The sequence below is a fragment of the Poeciliopsis prolifica genome, unplaced genomic scaffold (genome assembly GCF_027474105.1).
Source record: "Poeciliopsis prolifica strain line A6 unplaced genomic scaffold, Auburn_PproV2 SCAFFOLD012, whole genome shotgun sequence".
Taxonomy (NCBI): Eukaryota; Metazoa; Chordata; class Actinopteri; order Cyprinodontiformes; family Poeciliidae; genus Poeciliopsis; species Poeciliopsis prolifica.
The window spans coordinates 8,720,089-8,743,735 of NW_026562387.1; the positions used below are offsets into that span (position 1 = coordinate 8,720,089).

Below are 23,647 nucleotides of genomic sequence, written 5' to 3' on the forward strand. Positions count from 1 at the left end.
ATTATACAAAATGCTTTCTTCACTTTGACAAGGAGTTTTTTTTAAATAAGGTTTTGGAGTTTGGTTCCAACAAATTTAAAATTAAATTTGATTGAAGAAGAGTAGAACATTTTGAAACAACAAATAGTTGGCTAGGTAATGTTTGTAAATAGCTATATAATACATCAATATCAAGAGATTTCACACTATAGAATATGTTCAATTAGCCTTGTCTGAGTCTAATTTCCATCAAAACAACAAATACGTTATATTAGTTTTAGGGATAAATATAAGATGGTGCAGACCATTTAATGCAATGTCTAAAACTTAATTTATTTAGGTATGATTTGAGGTTCCGGATAAGTATTGTCAAACTTTTTTCATAAAAAGACAGGAAATACAAAAAATACCATTGTTTTGTCATTTTTAACCACCGAATATGTAATCCAGTACAGCCAAAAAATAGATGAATAGTTGCCCACTGTCTTAACCACTAAGCATCAAAAGTTTAATTTGTGCCTCTATTTTTCAAAGATTTTTAATTCCTCAAATTAAAGAAAAGCAACCATTTGTTCCACTTGCATCTTGTCATTGTTTCAAATAAAACTTGGTAGGAACATAGCTGATCTTGGAGAATAATAGAGAAAGGCTTTTTTTTTTGGTTTTAGGAATCAACCTCAAAGACCTTGGATGCCTTTAAATTTAAATGAATCATCCCCAAATGCCTAATTAAAGCATCCCTGATGCTGGCTACAGCTTGTTGCATTTATGAATGCCGTGAGCCCATTTGTTTATTCTCTCATCTTTCTAAGGAAGTGTTTGTCGTTCAGGGAAGATAAAAAAAGAACTGAGCTTGTTGCATGGCTGTAAAACAAGTCCGCCCGTCACACTCCTGAGAGATATGGCCCTTAGCATTGCTTGTAAAGGCTTTGTTTATACCACAATTCATAGCCTTTAAAAGCCTTCAAGCATACAGGTAGGAAAACTTGTTAAAATAGCATTTTTATTTTACAATAGGAGGTGGAATAACAATGTAAATGGATTTAGTCAAAAGGTTTCTTCCAAAGCATACCCAGTCAGATCTTCGAATAAATGGCACATATTTACAGTGCAGCCCAACTGAGACAATATTCAACTCTGTTTTTAGTAAAGTGGAGAAACCGTATCTTTTGGGTAAACATTTGGACTACTGCTGTTGAACCGTACAGTGAACTTTCCTTTCTGAAACCCTACATTTCTGAAACCGCCATACAAAGCAAAAAGCAGTCTTTAGACTGCACCATCCTCACACCACAGTTACATTTCTCTCAGCCAAGTGTTGTGCCAAGTCAGAAAACCACTGGCCCAAGTGGGGTCAAGCCCATGTGAGGCACACCCTTCTACTGTCAGGCCACAATCACACAGATGAGAAAAATGTTGTCACTGGAAGCCACTTTGAAAAACCTTGACCTTGGCTTCTGATGATGGGAACAACCACTCTTTAAAGCAAGCTGCCAATGTGTATTTTTATGTTTTATTTATTTATTTATTTTGATTTTTTTCATATTACGAAGAAATGGTTCTTTTCTCAAGTTTTTCTTTGGAGCAAAGTGCTTATTCATACGAGATTAAAATGTCTACCTTCTAATCATTAAAAAATTGAGAATAGTATTCTTAAAGAGGGGCATGGTTACTGTGCAGTTTTCTTTCCTCATGAAATTAAAATATTTTTAAAGGGTAGGTATGGTTATTGAGGTTGAACATTGAACATTATAAAATTTATGGAAATTTTCTGTAAAAGACAAAAAAGCATACTACAAACTAACGTGCTTTGTGATCGTAAGTCTTTTCATTCAGAGGACAAATTTTGTACACATTTTTCACATGGATTTATTTATGACAACTTCAAATCCAAGCATCAGATTTAAATTGTTTTGTAGTTAATAGATTTTTCATGTCCCAATTTTACTGTTTATCAGAGTTAAATATTCAGATATTTGTATATTTCACCTACTTAATTGCATTAGCTTTTAAAAAGCTATCTTCCTCCAACAGGATTTTCAGCTTTTTATAACAAACATATAAGTTGACTTCTACTGCAAAACTGTGAATATCTTAAGGTGAACCCTTTAGAGGTTAACAAATAAAACTGGCCCAAGCCCAAAAAACAAAAAGCCATGTTTGGGATTTAGAGCCCAAACATGGCTCTAAATCCCCATAATTTCATACTGAAGTGTTATGAAAATTGTGTGAAAATGTTACAGTTTAAAAACTGATTTTTGCCATCTGTAACTGGGCGATAGGGAGCTAATCCACAGCAGGAGTTATGCAGAGATGTTTTTTGATCATGAGGATGACATACTGTCCAGGAAGGTATGATTTACAAGGCAGCAAATTTCAAGAAATGAAAATTGTCACATATAAGTTTGTATTAGATGCATGTCTGGTCAATGAAGAAGGGAATTGTGTGCACAGCGCTGAAAAAAAAACAAAAAAACATCTTGATGTTTTATTTTAGCTTACAATCAGAAGTAAAGTTTTCACAACTCTTAAAACATTAGCAAAAAGGCACTCTGTGTATAGATTCTTACTGCAAATCTCTGACTAAGTCTCAATATATATTTGCCTTTGTCTCCAAACAAGATGATGTTTGTCTGGGCAGATTGGGTGCATTTGGTTACTGTGCTCCATAGGGTTACTTTAATGCAGTTGTAGTCCTCCCAGCTTGGCCAGCGGAGAATCATGGCAGCCTCACACTGCACATTTCCAACAACAAAGGATTACAATACATTATATGGAGCACAATGACTCACAAAGAAGAATAATGGGTTTAACGAGTGGTTTTCCCTCCCTCACACAGAGACTTTGCATATATATAATTATTCCCGCCTATGTTTATCCCTGGATATTCTGTAATGACTCAACTTATTGTGCTTTCACTACAAAAATCATGGAGCTACAACTCCAGTCTTTGAAAACAGTCTGTGACCTTATTAATGAGACCAATCTTTAAGAAAAGCATAACTGCTATGAAAACATTATTGAGTGTAAGATTTAATAAATAATTGAGGATATAGCAGTAAATTAACTTAAAGTTAGAAGTCTACTTGTTTATCATGTCAGAGTAAAAATGATTGAGATATGTGGAAAAGATTCATAGAAAAAGAACAGAACAATATAAAATAAGTCAAAAATTTATTTTTCCTTTCTTTAGAAAAGTGCAAAAGAAAAGAGAAAACATTACAGGAAGGGGACTATGCATTCAAAAGATCTTCTTTTAAGAAATTAAAAGGTACATACTGTTGATCAAGTATGATTAAGAACTTCAATGTTTTTTGTTTTTTTTCTTAAATATTTCTATTGGGGCAATTGACATAAAATTCTCATCAAATCTTAGAAGCAATCCAAGCAATTTACACATTAAGAAAAACAACTTTGTTCAAAAAATGGAATGACAAAAGGTAGTTTCCAACACTGTTACAGATTATATCAAACCCTTTGTGGAAAGGCCTTTCTTGGCAATAGCAACAATAAGCTTTCCCTACGATGGGGAAACTAATCACATGCATTGCTCACCTGTTCTCACACAAACTCTGTTCAAATCTAAAAGGTTCTCTGGCTTCTTTTTATGCAGCCTGGTCTTCAGTTTTTTGCATAGATTTGCAATTGGATACAAGTCAAGCATTTATCTGGGCCATTCTATAAGATCAGCTTCCACTCTAAAAGAGTTTCCTTGGCTTTGTGTACAGAATACTGTGTTGCTTGGAAATCCAATCTAGTTTTGTTTTCAGATTTTGATCAAATATGTCCACACCAGAATGTTCCCAGGTGAGAAATTGCCTTTTATCATGGTGGTTCTGCTATAATGTGCAAAATAATGTGTCATTGCACACATTTTCCAATAATGTGTGCAATGACATTGAAAGTATTCAGGTTTAGACTTATATGACCAGACTACTTTTCAGTACTTTACTGGCTTGTCCAAACCTTGTGAGTCAAAAATCAATTTTTACCAGTCAGTCCACTATTAGAAACAAATGTAATTATTTGTTTCTAACTGATTACATTGGAGAAGATTTCTCTTTTACAGTAGGTCTTGTGAACCACATCTGAGTACTAATTTAAATATCATCCTTTTTTTAATAAGTGTTCCTAAAGCACTAAACCATGAGGGCTTATTGTGCCAATCTAGTACATTAGAGATCACAAACTCACTGACCAATGGTGACCCTTGAGTGGGTAACTGCACCTAACACAATGCTGGAATGTATCACCTTAGCCGGGCAGTTAGTTATTATCATTGCCACTCGGTTGGCAGAGAGAGTAGAGTACCACTTCAGCTCTAACAATAAAGTGACAGAGACAGTCAAGACAAACAGAAGTGGAGATAAAACAGGGTTCCAGTCGAGAGTGCTTATGTCCACAATTACAATGGTTATATTTTGCATTGGTCTGAATTATGTGATCTTGCCTGTACAATTATGGTTCTGGGTTCTGCTGCACTGAAAGCAGCTCAATGACATTTTACTACTTTGCTGTGAGTAGACAGGACTGTATTGATTGCCACCAGAACTGTTTGTCGACTGGGTCTTACTGCATTTCATTAGAGTTGAGCCGTTCAATTGCAGTGTAAAATGAGGGATAGAGAGAATGAAGCCTTATGCAGTCTCTTAAACAATGCAGCACAATGTGGAGACAGTTCAGAAAGAAGAATGAATCTGCACTTTGTCTCTAAAGGAAATATTTCAGTTCAAGTCAAATGTATTTGTGTAGCACATTTCAGGAAAAAGGCAGTACAAAATGATTTACATGACAAAAGAACATAAGACAAGAAACAATTATGAAACAAGCAACAGCAACAAACTTTACATTTTGTCGAATGCCTTCATCAAAATCATCAAGAATAATTATCACCAAATGTATATAAAATATATCAATCAATGTTCCAGTTTTTATTACTTAAGGGAAACTCTAAGGAGATGCATTTTTGTCTTTATTTACAGGATCTCACTGTTTTGGATGTTTTGGGTGTCTGACTCAGCTCTAAAACTGCTTTAATAATACGTCAAGGTCGACAGGGTCAAAAACTGTGCTGAGGTCCAACAGGACCAGCACTGTGGTTCTCCCACAGTCCATATTTATGTGGATAGCATTGAATACTTTGACAAGGAAAGTCTTAGTACTGTGGTGAGAATGGAAACTGGACTGAAAGACGTCAAAGCAGTTTGTTATTGTTAAGAAACTATTTAGCTGTTGAACTACAGCTTTTTCAATCATTTTGCTGAGCAATGGGAAGCTGGAAACGGGCCTACAGTTCTTTTTATTTATTTATTTATTAAAGATTTATTCCTTTTTAATAAAAACGCTGAAGGTACTGCAGTTCCTACATGCCACAGTTATGGTCAATATTCACGGTTCAACAATATGAAAGAAAGTCTAGGTGAAAATGACCTCCATGGGAGGGTTCCAAGGCCAAAACCACTGCTGACCAAAAAGCACATAACTTTTCCCAAGCCTTTTGGGAAAATATTTTGTCAACTAGCAAGCTGACAAAGTAACTTTCTCGAAGGTGTGTTGTCACATCTGACCTAAAACTAACAGAGCATTTCAGAAACAGAACACCATTCTGACAGTCAACCATATGCTGATAAAGTGAATTTCTGCATAGTTTAAGATTAAACTATTTTATTTTTGGGTTGTTGCTAGAACATTTGAGCAGCACTTTCATAAATGATGTAGTCTAAAATATAAATTGGGTCACTAAGAAGCAAAGCTTATGTCTGTCAAACTCTGTGGCAGTCTCGCTTAGTTTGAGGTCAATTTATGTATGGTGCAGTATTGGATGAAAATAAAAAAGAGGAGAGCCATTTACTTTCATCCACATGTATTTATATGCCAATAAAGGGCAAGATAAACCCAATAGGGCAATGGGGATTAATAAATGATCTTTAGGCAAGAGGGGAAATCCTTGGGATACAATTTTCTTTCAAAGTATTACCATTATATTGCAATACTCAATTTTGCTGATTGCTGAACACAAAAGTAAAAATATGAAAGTATGATAAGACACTACTGAATACTAGTACACACAGCAAGTACATATCACTATACATACAATTTAAGCAATAATATATAAGCACCTTAACTGTCTATTTAAAAAAATACTCTAAATTGAAGCTACACAGTTTCATTATTTTATACATGCAAAATGTTTGAAAATTAGAACAATAGAACGTATTAGTGACCGCAGCTACAAATAGAATATGTTACAAAATAGTTTTGTCAAACTATTTTATTAATTGGATAAAATACAGATTTTCCAAACTTTGGTTGACAAATTGACATGCTATAATCCCACCTCATAGAAGTGGCTGAGGGAGGACACACAATACTACACAAAGGAAAATGTGTTCTTGGCACAAAATGTAAACAACTGGCAAACAGAGCAAAATAACCTACAGAAAACCTATTTCTTTTTCTAACAGCAACAGCTTGCTTATTACAAAGAAGAAACTTGAGAAATTCTGTTTGTCTGGCAACAACTATGAAACTTTCAAACGATAGAAGTAGAAGTATGCAGAGATCCGGGAAAAATATAGAAACTAGAGGAGAAAAACTCACTGTCATGGGAGGAGTGTTTGTGGTCTTTGATGAGCGAAATGTGGCTCTAGTCCCAGAGCATCATTCAAAATGGGGCAAAACAACATGAACAACTTCTTTGTTGCTTACTAAGATGTCTATTGTTGTTGAAATGGTAGGCAATATAAGAAATATGACAGCTAATAAAGAGTTGCATTTATTTCACAAACACACACAAACACAACACTCAACCTTATGATTGAAGCTACACAAATAAATGGTTGTACATATTGTCCTAATATTTTCATTTTTATTGCATATTTTACATCTAATTTTCATAAAGGATGAGAGAGCTAGTACTGATTGCCTATTCCTTTGAAAACTTACCTGAGTGTGGGATGAGTGGATGCTCCGTCTTGTGGCAGGGAGATTCAGGCAGTAGCACCGGCCCTCTCCTACTGGCAACACCACAAGGGCGCAGGGCCAACATGCACTGCAACAGCAGCAGTGCATGCTGGATAACAGGGCGTCCCATGGGGGTCTGGGCTTCGCTTTTTTTCTCCTTAGGCCTCAAAGGCCAAGAGCAAGAGGGTACACCTGAAAAGACAGAAGGAGAAAATGACAGATTAAGGTTTAGGGAAAAGTGTGATGTGCATACAGTTTGAGTTTGGCCACGATGCATCTTCATCATTTGCTGTATTCCCTATGGTTTTAGATGAGGAAATGAGAAGCAGCAAAAAGATATATGTACCAACTGAGAAGCAGAGGTGAGAAGGGGAGTGAATGTGAAAGATGAAAAAGACAATATTCTGCAGATTTTGGCAGCAGTGTGTGAACTTCTCACAGGTACAGAGAGACTTTTCACCTCTGACACTGAGTGCATGAATCAAACATGGTGTGCATTACCTCAATTACCTAAAGTGGGCATCCAGGTCTGCTTGTGACTGAAATATGCCTCCTTTGACAAAGTTTTTGTTCCCAGTGAAGTTAAACCTTAACATATTTCTTCAAGGAGTGCAGTAGCAGCTCTTTGCATTTTGTGTATTTATGTGTTTTTACATTATTAATAGTTTATTACTTTTTGTGTTGTAGTGAGTAAAACTTGTACGGTGTAGAGCTTCACCTGTTTCCCAAAGGGTCAATTGAATGCTTTGGCTGCAGTAAATCTGCTCTTTTTTATTCATAGCTGAGCCCTCCGATTACAGAACGTGATTATTATGTTACGCATCAAACAGATTTATGCTGGATGGAAAATTCAGTCGTTGCAAGAAAAACAAAGGAGTTTGCACAGCTCAGTTGCTCATAATTTCTTTCTTTGTGGGGGTGAATTGATGAGCTGTCTAGACCACCTACATCATTAATTTTTAATCATTAATATGATGCTATTACAGGAATGATTCACGCTGCAAGCAGCAGAAGCAAGAGAGCTCCACTGACTTAGCATGGCTCATCACTGGCAGCTTTGGTGGTGAAGTGAGTAAAGATAGTGAAGATAATAATGTAAATCATTTGTTTCATTTTTCCCAAAATGTATTCCACCTGAAATTGAACAATACTTCTATTTTCTTTCTTTTATGTGAACTGTGGGTTTAATTTGTTATGCTAATGAAAGAAAAAAAAAAAAAAAAAACGGAACAACTTTCCCTCTCGGATAGTGTTGATTTAGTGTACATTGTAGGTAACAAATACTAAAAACGAAAAGATAAATTTTGTCTTCATGCATGAAGGTATAAAAGCATGAGAAAAATGAGCTTGCCGACAAAAAAGCAAAACAAAGCCTAACGCTCTCTGCAGGCAAACCTTGCCTCCACTGTTCCCTGAAGTGTGAATCTTCCTTCAAGCTTGAACTGACGGTAGGGTGCAACATGAGACGCGTTTCTCTTCAAATTCTCAAATAAGATCACAACAATGAAAGTTTCTTTCCATGTTTTTTTTTTGAATATCTTGAAAGGTTAAAATGAGTTCTGTTTGCAGGATCTTGGGGCATATTTCTGTGAGGCACAGGCAGTGGAGATTTAATGCAAAGCACCTGTCATCTACAGAATAGAAAGCAACACCCAGACAGTTTTTCACTAAAGCCCATTTCCCTTTTGTCTTGGTAGTTCTCACATCAGCTTCTACAGTCCTTTTCTTTCATTTTAGTCGTTTCAAAGTCCATTTCCCTCTCCTGTTAGTTGCTTTTGCAGTCTATAACAACATTTTCCTCAATAAAATCCCATCTTACTCTCCAGACTTCTAGGACTTTATTCCAAGCACAAGAGGCTTTCACACATGCAATGAGTTAGCAGGAAGAAGTTAAAACTCAGATCAGCATGTAGAAAGAGTAGTTTTAAATCTTTCTCTCAAGCAACATACATGTTTTCATACATTGCCTCAGCACATGTATTCTTGAACAGAAAGCGTAACCATGAGATTACAAAATAATGGCGTAATGGCAAAGAATGCACCATGACACTGACTATCAGTCAGAACATAAATGTTTTTTTTCTGGTTTACATCAAAAACACAGCGCAATCTGCATATATCATTAGTTAATTTGAAGTAAAATCAGAGTTGTTCATTAATATGAAGGCAACATAGGGCTCTGCCATTCTGAAGCCAAGGTTACAACATTAGACTTAAACTGGGTTTAAATTCATCCAACTAACTCATTATAATGCACTCAGTGGCATGGCCGCCTGCTGGGGCAGAATGTGCACTGACACCAACTAAAAGAATTTTAAAAAGACATCTTTACCCCAAAAATGTGAGGCAATTATATGCTCAATTAGATACCAAGTTTCTTACGCACTTGTCTACCCACTGGAAAAGGGCTCTCACATGGGGAGAAACACGCGGACCTCCAAAATGCACAAACCAATTAAACTTTTTATTTTAACTTTTGAGCTTAGACACCAAACCAGGTTTTAGATTTTTCAGGTTGTGTTTTTAATTAAAAAAAATTATTTGGAAATAGAAGGTGAGAAGAGAAGGGAGAAGAAGGAAGACAATATTCAAGTTGGACTAAATAGTTTTTGTAATATATCAAGTACTTATTATTAAGTAGCCTTTTTTGCATGTTTCCTGTCATATTTTGATTAATTTCCCTTGGTGATAAGTTCCAAGTTCAAATATTTAGCTTCCTCCTGATGCTATATTATGTAGCATCAATATTGCCTTCACACTGAAACAAGATTTTCCAAATCAGATCCTGAACACCAAAGAAAAGTCTTATTTCAACATGTAAACATTTAGATAGACAGTTAAGACATCATATTTATATTTAATGCAGTTTAAAGGAGTGAACTGTTAATAAAGAGAAATAACTGAAATTAAAGTCAAATATTTCCAGAATTTAGACAGAAACATCTATGTCCCTCCCCTCTGTCTCCTTTTTTTTGCTTCCCAGTACTGGCACATGAAACAGCCAAAAGGCAAAAAAGAACATCATAAGGGGAAACAACTAAGACATCTAAAGGCCTTTTATAAGTCATACATTTCAAAGATAAGCCTTTGGGAGACCCATGGATGGCATGATTTATGCGCTCATATATGTTTGCATCATATTTTGTAATGTACGTAACACAACACAAACTGCAATAGTTACACAACAAATCATCTGACTTGTTGCATCACTGCCATAGAGAGATATCTAGTACATCCTCTTGTTTTAACTCACCACACGCCTCCAAACAGTCCTGTGGGAAAGAACAGAAAGAGATTTCTACGCTGTTTGGTGATTTAACGCTAAATCATCTCTGGGGAATTTGAAGAGGCCTCCATTTTTTTCTTACTTTTGCTCACTTTCTCACATGTGAACGCAAGGACACCGCGAGTGCATTCACGGTAAACACTGAAATATCACCCACGGACTGTCTGATGGATAACATCCACATACAGCCAAGGCACAGAAGAGCAGTGCCACAAGCCACATATAACAATTACATAGCAAAGGATGTTGTCATATACAGTCATTTTTAATAGAGTATTTTTGAAAAGCTAATTCATTTCAATAAATCATTTCACTAAGGTAAACACATTAGATGGTTGTGAATTATGACTTGACGCTTGCAGCTAATGAAAACATGACATTTGAGATTAGAACATTACACCAGAGCAATAAACATATATATTTAATAAAGAAATGTGGTTCTAATAAGAGTTATGCTGAATACCTGGTGGTATTAAATGTACAATATAAATGGTTCTTATTTTCAGGTACTTTAAATATGACCAAAGCTTTGGAATCACATTCTAATTTATTTAATATGAATGTATAACAGTTCAGTTTAACTTTGAAAGAAGATAGAATTCCTTATTACAAATGTATTTAAAGATTTTCTTGGTTTCAGGGGCCTTTATTTGATCAGACAGGAAGGCAAGTTGAGAGCAAGGAGAAAGGTCAACAAGCTGGGACTTGAACATGAGACGCCCTGTATGTGGGTCACATGCTTTACCCCTGCAACACCGCTGTGCCCAGTAGATGAGATTTCTAAATAATTTTATGTGAGTATTGGTTTCTTATTGCTGCACCAGCAGAATAGTGATGCTCCCATTTCTCCTTGATTGATGACGGTTTCTGAAACAGCAGCTAGAGAGGCTGTCATTGTCTTCCCCCTCAGGTTACACTTTACAAAATACATACAACTGCCCTTCCTTTTTGCAATAGAGGTTATTAGGACTATCCAACCAGATAATGATAGAATAATGATTTACCTGTTTTGTCCATCAAAACAAAAGGTCAAAGGTGGGGAAAGGACTGGGTGGGGACAAGGAGTGACTTTGATCTAAATCATGTCTTCAATGAAAAATAAATCTATAGCCAACCACTAATTGCTTAAATTTATGAGTTTTTGTCAAATATCTGTTAGTAAATGAAAATCCTAGTAACTGAAAACCCACCATTGCAAACATGTTCTTTTCCTCCTGACACACCTAATCCACTGGGTTTCTGCATTCGTTTTCCTGAAAACTTTTACCAAAAGCTTCTTTTAACTTTTAATGTTTGGCCTTCAAATATAAATGCATCACTTAAGCTATTGATTTAAATTCACATACTCTAATGAAACATGCAAGTTCAAATTTCCTGCTTGTAGGCACACTAGAAAAAAAAAACCCAGGAATGTAGTATGAAAAGTTGGCACTAATTCTGCAAAATACAAACTAGGGCTGCATGATATTAGAAATAAATGTTTTTTTTTTTTTTGTTGAATTCTGCAATGACAATATACAGTGGTTTCTCACGTTTCACGTTGTTTCCAGATCTCTTTGCGATCCTAAGCAGACACTTCCAACTGTGACAGGTATGAGAATCCAGCTGCATATTCATGACAGGTTGAGTATAACAACCAACAAATATTGGATTCTAATTAAACTTTTTCATACTCATAGAATGACAAATTATATTTGTGCTGACCAACACTTGCTTTTAGAATGTTAACCACATTCAAATATAGAGGGGCAAATCTTATAGAGTCCAAACTCTGGCATAACATAGAGTTTATTTTGCACACAAATATGGTGGAGAGTCATGGGAAGCACATGAAGTATCCAGCTAGATGCCTGTCATTGTTTTGCAAGAGGCTCACTTGTTACTGGTACATTCATCCTGTCTCGCCTATGTTGTCCTGTTGCAGCTTTTCCTGAGCCTGCATGATGTTTGAAGTGGTTGAAAGGTTCTTCCATCCAGGAAGAAAGAGCTCAAAGCTTCTAAGTGCAGCATCACTCCCACAAAGCGACTCACTCATCACAAATTCTTCTAATAACAATTTAAGGGCAGTTTTTCTGAGCTATGGCATTTTATTGTATGCTCAGATTGAACCAAGTGTCCAGTGAGCATTTACCCTTACTTGAAAGCGTAAGCTAATTTACCTAATCTTGAAGTCACAAGTAGCATTGCTGATAAGTGTATCAAAAGTTAAGACCCCAATAGAAGTCTTTATGTTTTGTAAATGTATCTTTTCTGTGCTTGACAGCCTTGAAATGAATTCATTTTAAATGACATTTCAGTAACATCAAATCAAGACAAACTTAGGTTTAAATGCACAGTGCAACACAGTTCACACTCCTCGGTCAAGTGGGGGGTGTCAGTTAACTAATCTATTGAATTCTACCTGCAGTCACGAGTGGAGAGGGGTCATATCAACACTGCTATTGATTTTGTCTCAGAGGGACTTCATGATGGCTGAATTGCACCATACATAATGAATAGGCTCACAAATACATTAAATCCTGCCTTTGTATTCATGATAATAACACATAAATGGACACACACACACACACACACACACACACACATGCACCAGGCTCCCATGCAAAAACCACAATTGTCAAGTGTGAGTGATGCAGCGATGATCCATCTGTCCAAACACAGTCAGGGGAGTGTGAGATGAGGGTCACACAACAGTGCTGATAGATGCTTTTTCCTCTTCCTGCATTTTCTCTGCGCCAGACAGATTATGCACATTCATACCGAAATTCATCCAGACTTTGTTTGAGACCAGAACACACAGACATAATCTGCATCACAAGGAGGTGTGTTTGGGCTGCATCCGATCAGGTGTTTACCTGTTTATCACTCCTGTCTGCCAGGCAAGTTAATGTTTATTTTATCTCACTGTTATAATTCATAAAACTATTTTTATATAGATTTTATCTGATAAAGATATGAAAATATAACATTCCAGATGTCAGTTTTCAATTATTTATACCTGAATATATTTATAAAATATTGATCAAGACGACTGTCTGTCCGAGTTAGATGTCCACTGGCTACCATCAAAAATAAAGAAATAATAATCCTGCAGAGGAACCCAGCAGTTGTCTCACTTACAGGGGCGGCTGAGGTGCCTGACTGCAGCACAAGACACCACAAGATTGACAGAGAAGTCAGATTTTTGTGTGCCTTTTACGTTCGCAAGAACTAATTCTGTGCCATGTGGTGAAATCTTTCAGTCTGTTAATGTTATCTGTCCCTCATCCCTCACTGTCTACCTTTTATTGACCTTCTCCCCTCAATGTTTATGCCTTTAGCGCACCTTAGTCTGCTGGGTGTCACAAATGCTCAGTGAAGCTGAGCGGAGCGATGATTTTGTCATCAAAGGCTCATCGCCACCCAGCAGGACCATTTCCACTTGGTAACCCCCAGATCAGAGGGCAGATTCATTTCGAGGGAAGAAATGTTTGCGTCTCTAAAAAAGCGGAATTGAAAAGTGCATTCAGATCTGATGGCTTGTTTGTTTCAAAACCTTATCTGCAGTGCACAGAGTGGCCTTTGGTGCACAAATCAAAGGTGCACATATATGGCCTTTTGCTTTCTTTGTCTATCTTTTTTTTTCTCAGTACCAGAATGTATTATTTCCTGATTCTTGGTTGATCTTTTTCTTTAGTGACTGCTAATTTGTGTCCTTCAACCAACTAAAATACATGTCGAGAATAAGCGATAAAACAATATTCAAAGAAATATTGATCATCCTTAAGTGCTACTTATTTTTAAGGTTCGTTGCTAGTTAGCAATGCTGTATTGTATTGAATGTTTTTTTTTTTTTTTCTGATGTTGACGTTCTATTTCAGAAATACAAATATAAATGCTGTGATGGCTTCAATGGTGAACACTTCATTCCATTTTAAATTCAAAATTAAAAGAGGAACTTGATTTTCTTCTGAGGCCTCTTGGTAACATTGCACCATTGTGAAACAACTCTGAAATAAATGTCATTTATAATAGTTTTGTTTTTTTAAATCTAACAAAGATAACTTTGATTTATGTTCAAGTTAAGATTATTCCTATACTTCTTATACCCCTATTGCAGTGCATGTTGCCTGTAATGTTTGCTGATACCGTATTTCATATGCAATCTTCTCTGTTCACAAAAAAAAATCCCACTCAACAAGGTATAAAATCAGATTCCTCATCCATCTTATGCTGTACACAGATAACTGTGTTTGTGCTGTCTCTCTTGATGTCCACATCCTCATTATGATTCTTGCTCATATCCTCATTAATCTTCCTTTCTCCTAGAAAGTCTTTTTGCAGGTAATCATTGTCACAACTACTTTGACTCAGTTCTATATTGATTAATATAACAAGAAAAGGCTCAATAGTTTCACTCACACCTTTGCAGACAAGGAGGTTTTTGCCAACAAAGTCGTGTCTCATATCAGAAAACTGTTGTTATTTGACCTATCAGAAAATATCTGGTCAGAAGTTGTTGTTTCATGGAGTCAGTTTAATGACCAAAGGAGACAGATCGTTAAACCCCATACTAATGACTCTGTTTAACATTTTAAAAAGCAACTGATTATTTTCCTTTTATCTTAAATCTTTAATAACCTCACAACTTGATTTTCCTGTTTCTACTAATTTTCTTTGGATTCCTGAAGCAATGTGTTGTTTTTGACTGTAAAGAGACATAAATGAACCTTATTTACTACTTACTGTTTAAAGAAAGAAATAGGATGAATTCCATTAACTTTCTTCTTCAGCAAATGGAGGAAAAAGAGAAGTTTACTAAACCCCAGTCCTGAGGATCTAAAGCAAAACTTTTCTGCCAGTGATGAGTTTTATCCCTAGCTCTCTTACTTAACTACAGAAGTGTTTGTTTCCTAAAACATCTAATAAAACTTCAACACATTGTCTTGAGGTCAATTTAGGATAATATTACCCTATTTCAGTTTGTCTTCTTTGGGGGTTTTTCAGTCAAAGGAGCACAATAATTTCCAAAACTATACAAAATTCTTTGTGCTGTATTTTTGGAAGGAGGCTCAGTGACAAGCTGACCACAACCATAGCTTTGGTCCAGATAAATCTGGGACATAGATCACACACAGTCACACACACTCACTGAATCACATAAACACATAAAAATACACTGACTCACCCAGCTGTGTTTCTCAAAAGCACACCCAGCAATTTCAACCAAGACCCACCCTGTCTACCAAAGATAGTTCATTTAGCACTCAAGCACATGCTTCTTCACGCAGTCTGCAAATCTATATTTGCAACTCCACATGAGACAGGCTGCATTAAAATCCAATTTAGAAGTGTGAGTGACATCATTCTTCATGTGAACAAAATTCGTCCAGTGCAAAATTAAAAAAAATATTTGATGGGACTCCTAGCTGAAACTGGGTCATATCTTGTCAATTTTGCTCCCCTTATGATCACTGCAGGCAATTTAAGCGGACATGAAGTTCAAAAGCACAATGTAAAATCTAGAAAGGCAGATTTCACAGTCAAATCAGTTCAATTCCAGCTTGAAGTCAGGGAAAAGCAAATTCAGATCACAACCAGGTGCAGGCTGCATTTAATGTTTGTAGTTTCATACTGCGGTTGAGGAATACTCTTTTTAATAAGAAAGCAGTATGTTGATTTTCATTTTTACCAGAAAAAGAGACACAAACACCATCTATATTTAACGGTTTAAGGTTACTTTATGATACCAGGAAAAATATCTAGATTACTTCTATGTATTAAATATATTATATAAATTTAATTCATTAAAAAGTTGTGGATGTTTTGGAACATTTATTTGTCTGAAGGCAACATTCTCATAGCCTGGCTAATGCCTTTCTATGCAAATTTGCTTGATTCTCATCTCCCATCGAGGCTCCGTATGGGATTTCTCTCATATAGTTTGATTTCTCAGATTCATTTTATCATTTCTCTAATTGCAGTGGAGAATGTTTGCTCCACTCCACAGAACACACAATTTCCAGTAAGCTTCATAACATCAAACTGGCAGCGCAAATACATACGGCACGCCAAACAGTAGCAAAAGGGTAAAAATTTAAATCAGACTCCACAAATCTGGCAATCAATCAGTTCTCAATGGCTGAGGGTCCAGATCCTCTGAACGAAGCAAAGCATATGGTTCATATCAGGCTGTACTCTAAGTTACAATTTACATTAATTTAAGGTTAAAAGCTTAATAAAAACACTCTTGAAAGTGATCATCACATTTTCTCCTTTTAAAGAATAATACACATTGCTTTTTCCTATTCTATGGTGCATTAGACATTAGGTTCTCCATACTTTTACCCTCACTTCCCTCCCATTATCACAGCTCTAATCTTAGTCACAGTTTTTTTATTTTTATTTCACCACCACTGTGTGATTTCCATCCTCTTGTTACTTAAAATGATAAAGAATAATGCTGAATTCATTGAATATATTGAAAAAATGTGGAAATTAGAAAAAAACAAAACAAGACAAAGTTCAGAAATATAATGAGGCAGAGGAAATTTATTTATCCAGCCCATTCTTTCATGAGGCAATGTAGTGTTTTGCGGTACATCAAAGGAAAGACAAGAAGAAAATAGCAAAGACCTTTAAGTATTTGTGTAAAAGTGAGTTTCATATGAATATAAAAGCATTGCATTAAAGCATTGTGTGATAAAACACAGAGAATAAAGAAAATAATAAAATGAGTTTAATTTCAAATTTATATCTGCTCTAGATTAGATAGAGAGACAGACACAAAATAAAAGTAATTAACATTTTATGATCTTCACAACTTTGTTTTGGGTGCAGTGTTCAGTTATAGACATCTTAATTACAAAGAAGTAGACATTAAAGTGAGTAAATTTTAACAATGTACGTTCCTCATAAAAAAGAAAGGAAAACACTCTGCTATATGCAGCACATCAAAACAATATCAGCTCCCTATAATAGTAAAAGAGGATTTATGGACAGGGCACACTCTCCATTGCTGTACTAATTATTATCATTCATAATCCTTTGAACTTGTCCAATTTACAATGACCTGTCTCCTGCTATTGCAGAGAGATGTCTGTATAAAACGATCCATCAAAGAAAAAAATAAATAAATAAAAATCTGTCTGACCCTGGCACTGATAGGCTGTTGAGACAGTGGCTCTGACACATCGTCCAGACCCCGAGGCGACTGTCTGAGCTGCTCAAAGTGTCAAGAAAATGGTGTTCACAGGGAACAAGTTGTCACAACTACAGAGTAGCGTTAGTCTTTTAAATCTAAGTGACAAAACCCAGAGTTTGTCACTACGGTCTCAAGACTACATCTCACTGAGGACTGGATGGGTCTTAAGCCAAAACATATATAATTTAGAGGCTGACACATGGATGTGGCAATTTATAATGTGAGGTATTCTGATAATTTCACATCATTTTTCCAATTTTGTATCCACTGCAGTATTGCACTGGCATCATGTTTTTCTCACACCTCGGAGCCTTTGTTCTGTCTGTACTTGATTACTGAGGCTGATCCATATAAAGAGGAGCTCTTTCATCTAAGTCTCTCTTCAAGACTCAGAGAAATAATTCTCCATACATGAAACAAATACAAACCTGCAAACGAATCTGTAATTGTTCTGATAAAAAGCATAAAGTCTTTCATGGAGGAATGGTGACACTTTTAATGCTTTAATTACATGGTTAGTTAATGGATAGTCAGCTGTCTCGCTGGGCGCAAAATTACACTATCTGTGTCTACAGCTGTGAATGCATACAAAGTCTTTGCATTCAGAAAAAAAACACCCACACATGGACATGTGAAGCGAAGCAGAGTAAATGTGCTCACTGCTCCTCTAACATCAAGGCTCCCAACTAAACATAGTCCCAACTCATTGATCTGCACTGACAAAAGGTCACAAAAATGCTACCTTGACGTTCGCCTGACTACAAATGAAAAGAAAATTACAGTCACCCAAGGGTAAATTCTTCGTGTTCAGCTGAAAGTATGAAATCACAGAGCATGTTTTTTTTTTTTTAACTAAAGGATACTGCAGTTTCAAATCATCCAATTACTAATATCGCAATCAATCATAAGCTTTCGCAATGACACAGTATGAGTTGAAGAATGATTGATGAAATCTTTTCCAGATAATACAGGAACGGCTGGGTCCCTTTGGTCGTGCAAACTGTGAATTATCAGCAGGTATTGTTTTTACAGTTTTCAGTCAGATTTTCTTGGACAAATCACCAAATTAAATACTAAACTTATCCCCACCTAATACATAGCTGAGTCCTGTATTACATTTACGCAGAAATGTAATACAGGCTGGTAAACTAGCCAAGCCTGATTGACAAACACTAAATGATCAGCTCTTGGGCGCTCAAACAGGATCTAAAGTTTCCTATGATTACTGTAAGAACTAGAAAACGTATGGAACTGAGCTACCTGCAAACTTGCTTTTCCAAATGATTTTGAGTTCATCTTTGAGTTGCACAAATAAAATGCACACATCCATCAACTGTAACATATTTTTTGTTTTCAACTAAAATATTTCATCTGATTATTTTATGTCCTTTATTTTCATTTCAAACAGATTGAATAGTGTTCCCAAAGCATTTATAAGAACTATTACCGACATTTGAACTTTGAACACAACTTTTCACTATGTTGGAGAAAGGCGACCAATTTAAAAGAAAATGTGACAAATATTTAAGTTTAAGCTTACCTTTAGTGTTTTTTGCACTTTCTTTCAGTTGTTATAGTGCCGCCACATTTCCTGATGTAGTTACTGTACAATATGCTTTAAAGGCAAAAGATTAGGTCTACCATAAGCCCATCTCAAAGCAGCTATGCTTTTCACCATTCGCTTGACATTAGTCTCTATCACGTTCAAACCCGAATCACATCATGAATTATCTAGTTTTGAAACTTGCATTCTCCGTGGAATAAAGCATGCTAATGTCTTCTCATTAGCAGAATATGCAGAGGAAAGAAAGCAGCAAAGCCAACAATAATTTGCATTGTTTCTTATTGCTTTTTTTAACATGTGTAACCTCAGCAGAATGCAGTCATTAAATAAACTGAGGAAGCAAGTACAGTTAGATCTGTCCCTTCTGTGGGAAATAATTAGTATCAAAGACAGTCACAAAAACAACCATTACGTGTTTTATCAAGAGTGAATGTATCAAAAGAAAGATAAAAGGAGATTGAGCTAATATTTCCATTTATTATTATTGTTTTCAGTAAGATTTATATATATATATATATATATATATATATATATATATATATATATATATATATATATATATATATATATATATATATACACCTTCAATTGTTTAAATTGATTGTCAAATACCTTACAATCTATTTTCATCACATTCTTGCATGTTTTTTTTAAGAAAAACATTGATAAATAAGCATGTTATATGTTAAAGCTTCTTTTCAAACTGAAATTATGTTTGTTGCAATCAAAACATCCAATATAACAAGCTAAATGGACTGCCAGCTTCTACCACTCACTAATTATAAAGCTGAAAACAGCAATATGAACCTATCTGGCTGTAAAAACAGAACAAAACAAAAAAGAAAAAAAACACAAAATACACATGCACTTTGATTCACATCAGGGACCTACAAAGAGGAAGCCATAAGGAAGCTGCCTTAAGATGAGTCATATTTGTTCATCTGAATAAATGTGGCCCAAGTGATAGTAAATTAATACTTGGTTCCTCTGGAACCAATTAATTACCCAACTCTGTGTGTGAGAGGCTGGCCTTTGTATCTGTCCTGTTAAAAATCACAGATGTACACAAGAGTATTAAAATGGCAGCAGTTTTTCCACACAGAAAGGATAAAGCAGAGGTAGTTATTGTGTGTTTGTGTGATGCATGTGCCTGCCTGCCCAGGTCTCCGCCTCTCTGAACTCATCTCCCGAGGGTGAGCTGGAACAACAGAGGAGCAGAATCGGAGACGGAGCCTGCAGGCATCCGATGCGATCATGTCTCTGCTAGACGAAGCAAGAAACCTATCTCCCTCTCACCCTATTCTTTCTTTCTTTTACTCTGTGGCACTGAGATATATGAAGGGTTGTATTTCATCGAGAGCTGAATGGACTAGTCCACTTTGACAGTTAGCCTTCTCAAAAATAGAGACACCAGAGATTTCTAGCCACTCTCGGAACCAACCAGTAATCCTAGCCCCAGGCAGCTGTATGAAAGATAAAACTTCAACCTCACTACAGTCACTACGTATTTTCGTGTTGTTTTTCAGTTTACTTCTTTTGCAGGAGAGCCATTGAGGAGCAGCTTCTCTTATGTGACATACAAATGAGGAAGTTAGCAGTCATGCACTCAGAAAGTAGAAGTTTGACTACATAAGGACTACATTTGCTCTGAATACCTTTTGTACTGTTATGTAACAATGAAAATAGATGTTGGCTCCTAAAGAAACATGAACAAATATTTTGCAGTGAGCCGGGGAGTGCAATTGATGATATGTTGCATTGGAGGTTCCAGGTGGTCGTCAACCAAATGAAAGGACATACTCGGCACAAGTGTAGCGGTGATTTGTAAAGGGATTTTTAACCACCAGTCCGAGCAAGTTTGCCTCTTTCAATGGAAAAGGCATGTGAAGAGAATGAAATGGTAAATGGACTCAATCATTTTGACACACTAGAGTCACATTCACCATTTTGCACTCACAAACGTTCAGACATTTATGCGCAGATCTGCAGGCAGTTTGGGGTTAAGTGCCTTGCCCAGGAGTACATTGACATGTGGCAGGAAAAAGCTGGAATCGAATCTACAACCTTCAAGACAACTACCCACAGAGCCACAGTCGCACCACAAAATGGTAAATGATCTGTACTTGTGTAGCGCTTTATCAAGCTCAGAGGACTCCAAAGCACTTCACAGCACATTGAGTTAATCACTCATTTTAACGTGTTTTATACACAATTATTATTATTATTAATTTTTAAGTCCCAAGCTTAGTAAATAAGTATTTAAATTTCCAAACACTTATCTTGACCTACCGCCAAGCTTATTTGCAGTCTGTAAAGATGTTGGTGAACTAAACAAATTAGCTTTACTGTTTCTATAAAAAGGGATCCTTCTTACTATGTTGATATGGATTGGATGATTGGGATCTTATTACTTTACTTCCGTATAATTCAGTCTTCCCCCACGAGAGACAGGTAGACATTTAAAAATGAACTAGAGGTGCATCTATGTCCACATTATGGTGCTCTTATTTTCTTCTAAAAAATAACTACTGCTTGTTTAAGCGTTGATTCTATAAAATGGTGAAAACATTCATCAAACACCTTGACGTGTTCAATAACCTCGGTTTATCCTCTTATCTCTGTCCTTCACTTAAGCATTTATTACTTTTTTGAAAATAGCTATTGCACTTAATACCATGCTTCTTTGTGAAGGCTGGATAGATACAAATCACTCTCTATTCATGAAGTGTTGAGGACAACACATGCGAAAGTCACATCCAGAATTGCCACTGCAAGGTAAAGAACCTTAAGACCTCAAACATCATTATCTAACACACATGAATAGACGTCATTAACCACATGCTTGCAGGATCTAGAGTCTAATGACCAGGTTGTCCTTCACTGTCAGGTCATTAAATACTGTCACAAAGCCTTTTTGCGGAGGTAAATTTCTCCAACAAATTCCTCTTCAATCATCATGAAAAGCAGTGAATTGGAGCGGAAGTTGACAAAACACTACACCAGAAATGCTGGACTAATGAGGGTTCAGTCATCATTAACAAACACAAGTGGCGATGGAGGTAATTTTAACAATTACAAAATAAAACTTTGAGGGTTACTGTACTTTTACTTTCAGTGTCGCGCCAGAGTAAATGTTTACAGCAACTTCATACAGAGTGAGCTGATATTCATTGTTAATAAAAATAGTTTGAGATCGAACTTATATTTTTACTGCAAGTATTGCTATAATATATTATTTAAAAAAAATAAATAAATAAACACCATCAATGTGTTACTGCAAAATGCAAAACATTTTCTAGTGTGAGGTTTTGACAATCACTCTGCTCGGACAAATAATAAGCCATTTATCCTCCTCGATGAGAAAGTATTACGTAGATAATATTTTTAAATCACAAGAACTTAGGAAAGAAGAGAAACAGCATAAATTATCCAAAATTATTTATGTGTTTTATATATTTATGTTTATGTCAGTCTTTGACCTTCATGTTGTGAGTCACTCACTTTTACAATGTTTATTACAGGCCTGGTTGGATTTTTGTTTTCTTGTTTGTTTTAGTGTGACACCCTAATTTCATTATCTGCCTCTGTAACTTCCTCTTTAACTTTCTGGATTCACGCCTGTTCAGCAGTTTTAAGGAGCCATTTTATATAAACTTTGATTTTTATGCATTAATATAACGCACTAAATTAAAACTCACTTAAGGGCTAAACACGGCGGGTCTGACGCACATTCATAAATATCATTATTAATTGAAAAAGTCTTGTTCTGCTTCGTGCCAAAATACGATTAGCTTGGATACGACACAAGGTGCGTCATGATGTCAAGTCATGCAGCTTGTAGAACTACAGAGTAGGGCTGCACGATATTAGAAAATCTAGCATTGGCAATGATATTGGTAAATATTGCTGTGACAATATCAGGTGTGATACATGCCTGTTTTCTTCCCACTCTTTGTGACCATTGTTATTTGTACTTGCTGTGAGTTTTTTCAGCCTTGAGGCTGTCCTATTGCCTAAATACTGCATTAGCATTTTTAAAGGTAACATAGCAGATCAAATATGGCAGACAATTTTGAGTTTTTGTCAAACAATATAATTATTAAAGTAATGTTTGACTGTTCAATGTGTTTTTGTAAACACTTGAGTGTGTGTAGTCTTTAATACCCGTGTCTGGAAGAAGAGTGTTGCACTTTACAATTTGTTAATATGTAATGAGAGGATTTACTTCTTTGTATGATGAACTCTGCTTGTTTTTATATATCTATACTTAATGATAATTGTTATGTGGGTATAAATATTAACAAATGTTATTTATTTTTCTTTCTCAGCTAGAATGATAATATGGCCATCTGGGAATGAAAATTAAGTGCTCTATCCACACAGTCTGTAAAGTTTACTACATTCCTATTGGGGTGCTTGATATCAAAGCCTGTGTGATTTTTTTATTTGTGCTTGACCAATAGGGTTCACTTGGACTCTCTTGAGATGACCATGTGCAACTGCAAAGTTTTTAACTGCAGTAGCTGCGTGCGCCAGGGGAAACAACACAATGATTCATTGTTCAAAAAAGAAATAATGTGAGCATTGTAAGGTTTACTCTGTATAGAATCTGACTTAGCTGGAAATCACAATGCATATGCTTCAGTATCAGATGCATAGAGTGGCAGCGTTG

At 35.8% G+C, this 23,647-nt stretch overlaps 1 protein-coding gene across 3 annotated transcripts in view; it reads right to left on the reverse strand.

Moving 5' to 3' along the window:
* Nucleotides 1-23,647, reverse strand: part of sema5a (sema domain, seven thrombospondin repeats (type 1 and type 1-like), transmembrane domain (TM) and short cytoplasmic domain, (semaphorin) 5A) — a 138,448-nt gene that overhangs the window by 94,853 nt on the left and 19,948 nt on the right. For all 3 annotated transcript variants that reach the window (XR_008606471.1, XM_055037520.1, XM_055037521.1), the window contains exon 2: nucleotides 6,925-7,134. Coding sequence is in view for 2 of the 3 variants with exons in the window: in XM_055037520.1 (XP_054893495.1) it covers nucleotides 6,925-7,072 (148 nt within the window). In the remaining variant the exon portion in view is untranslated. The remainder of the gene's footprint in view (nucleotides 1-6,924; nucleotides 7,135-23,647) is intronic.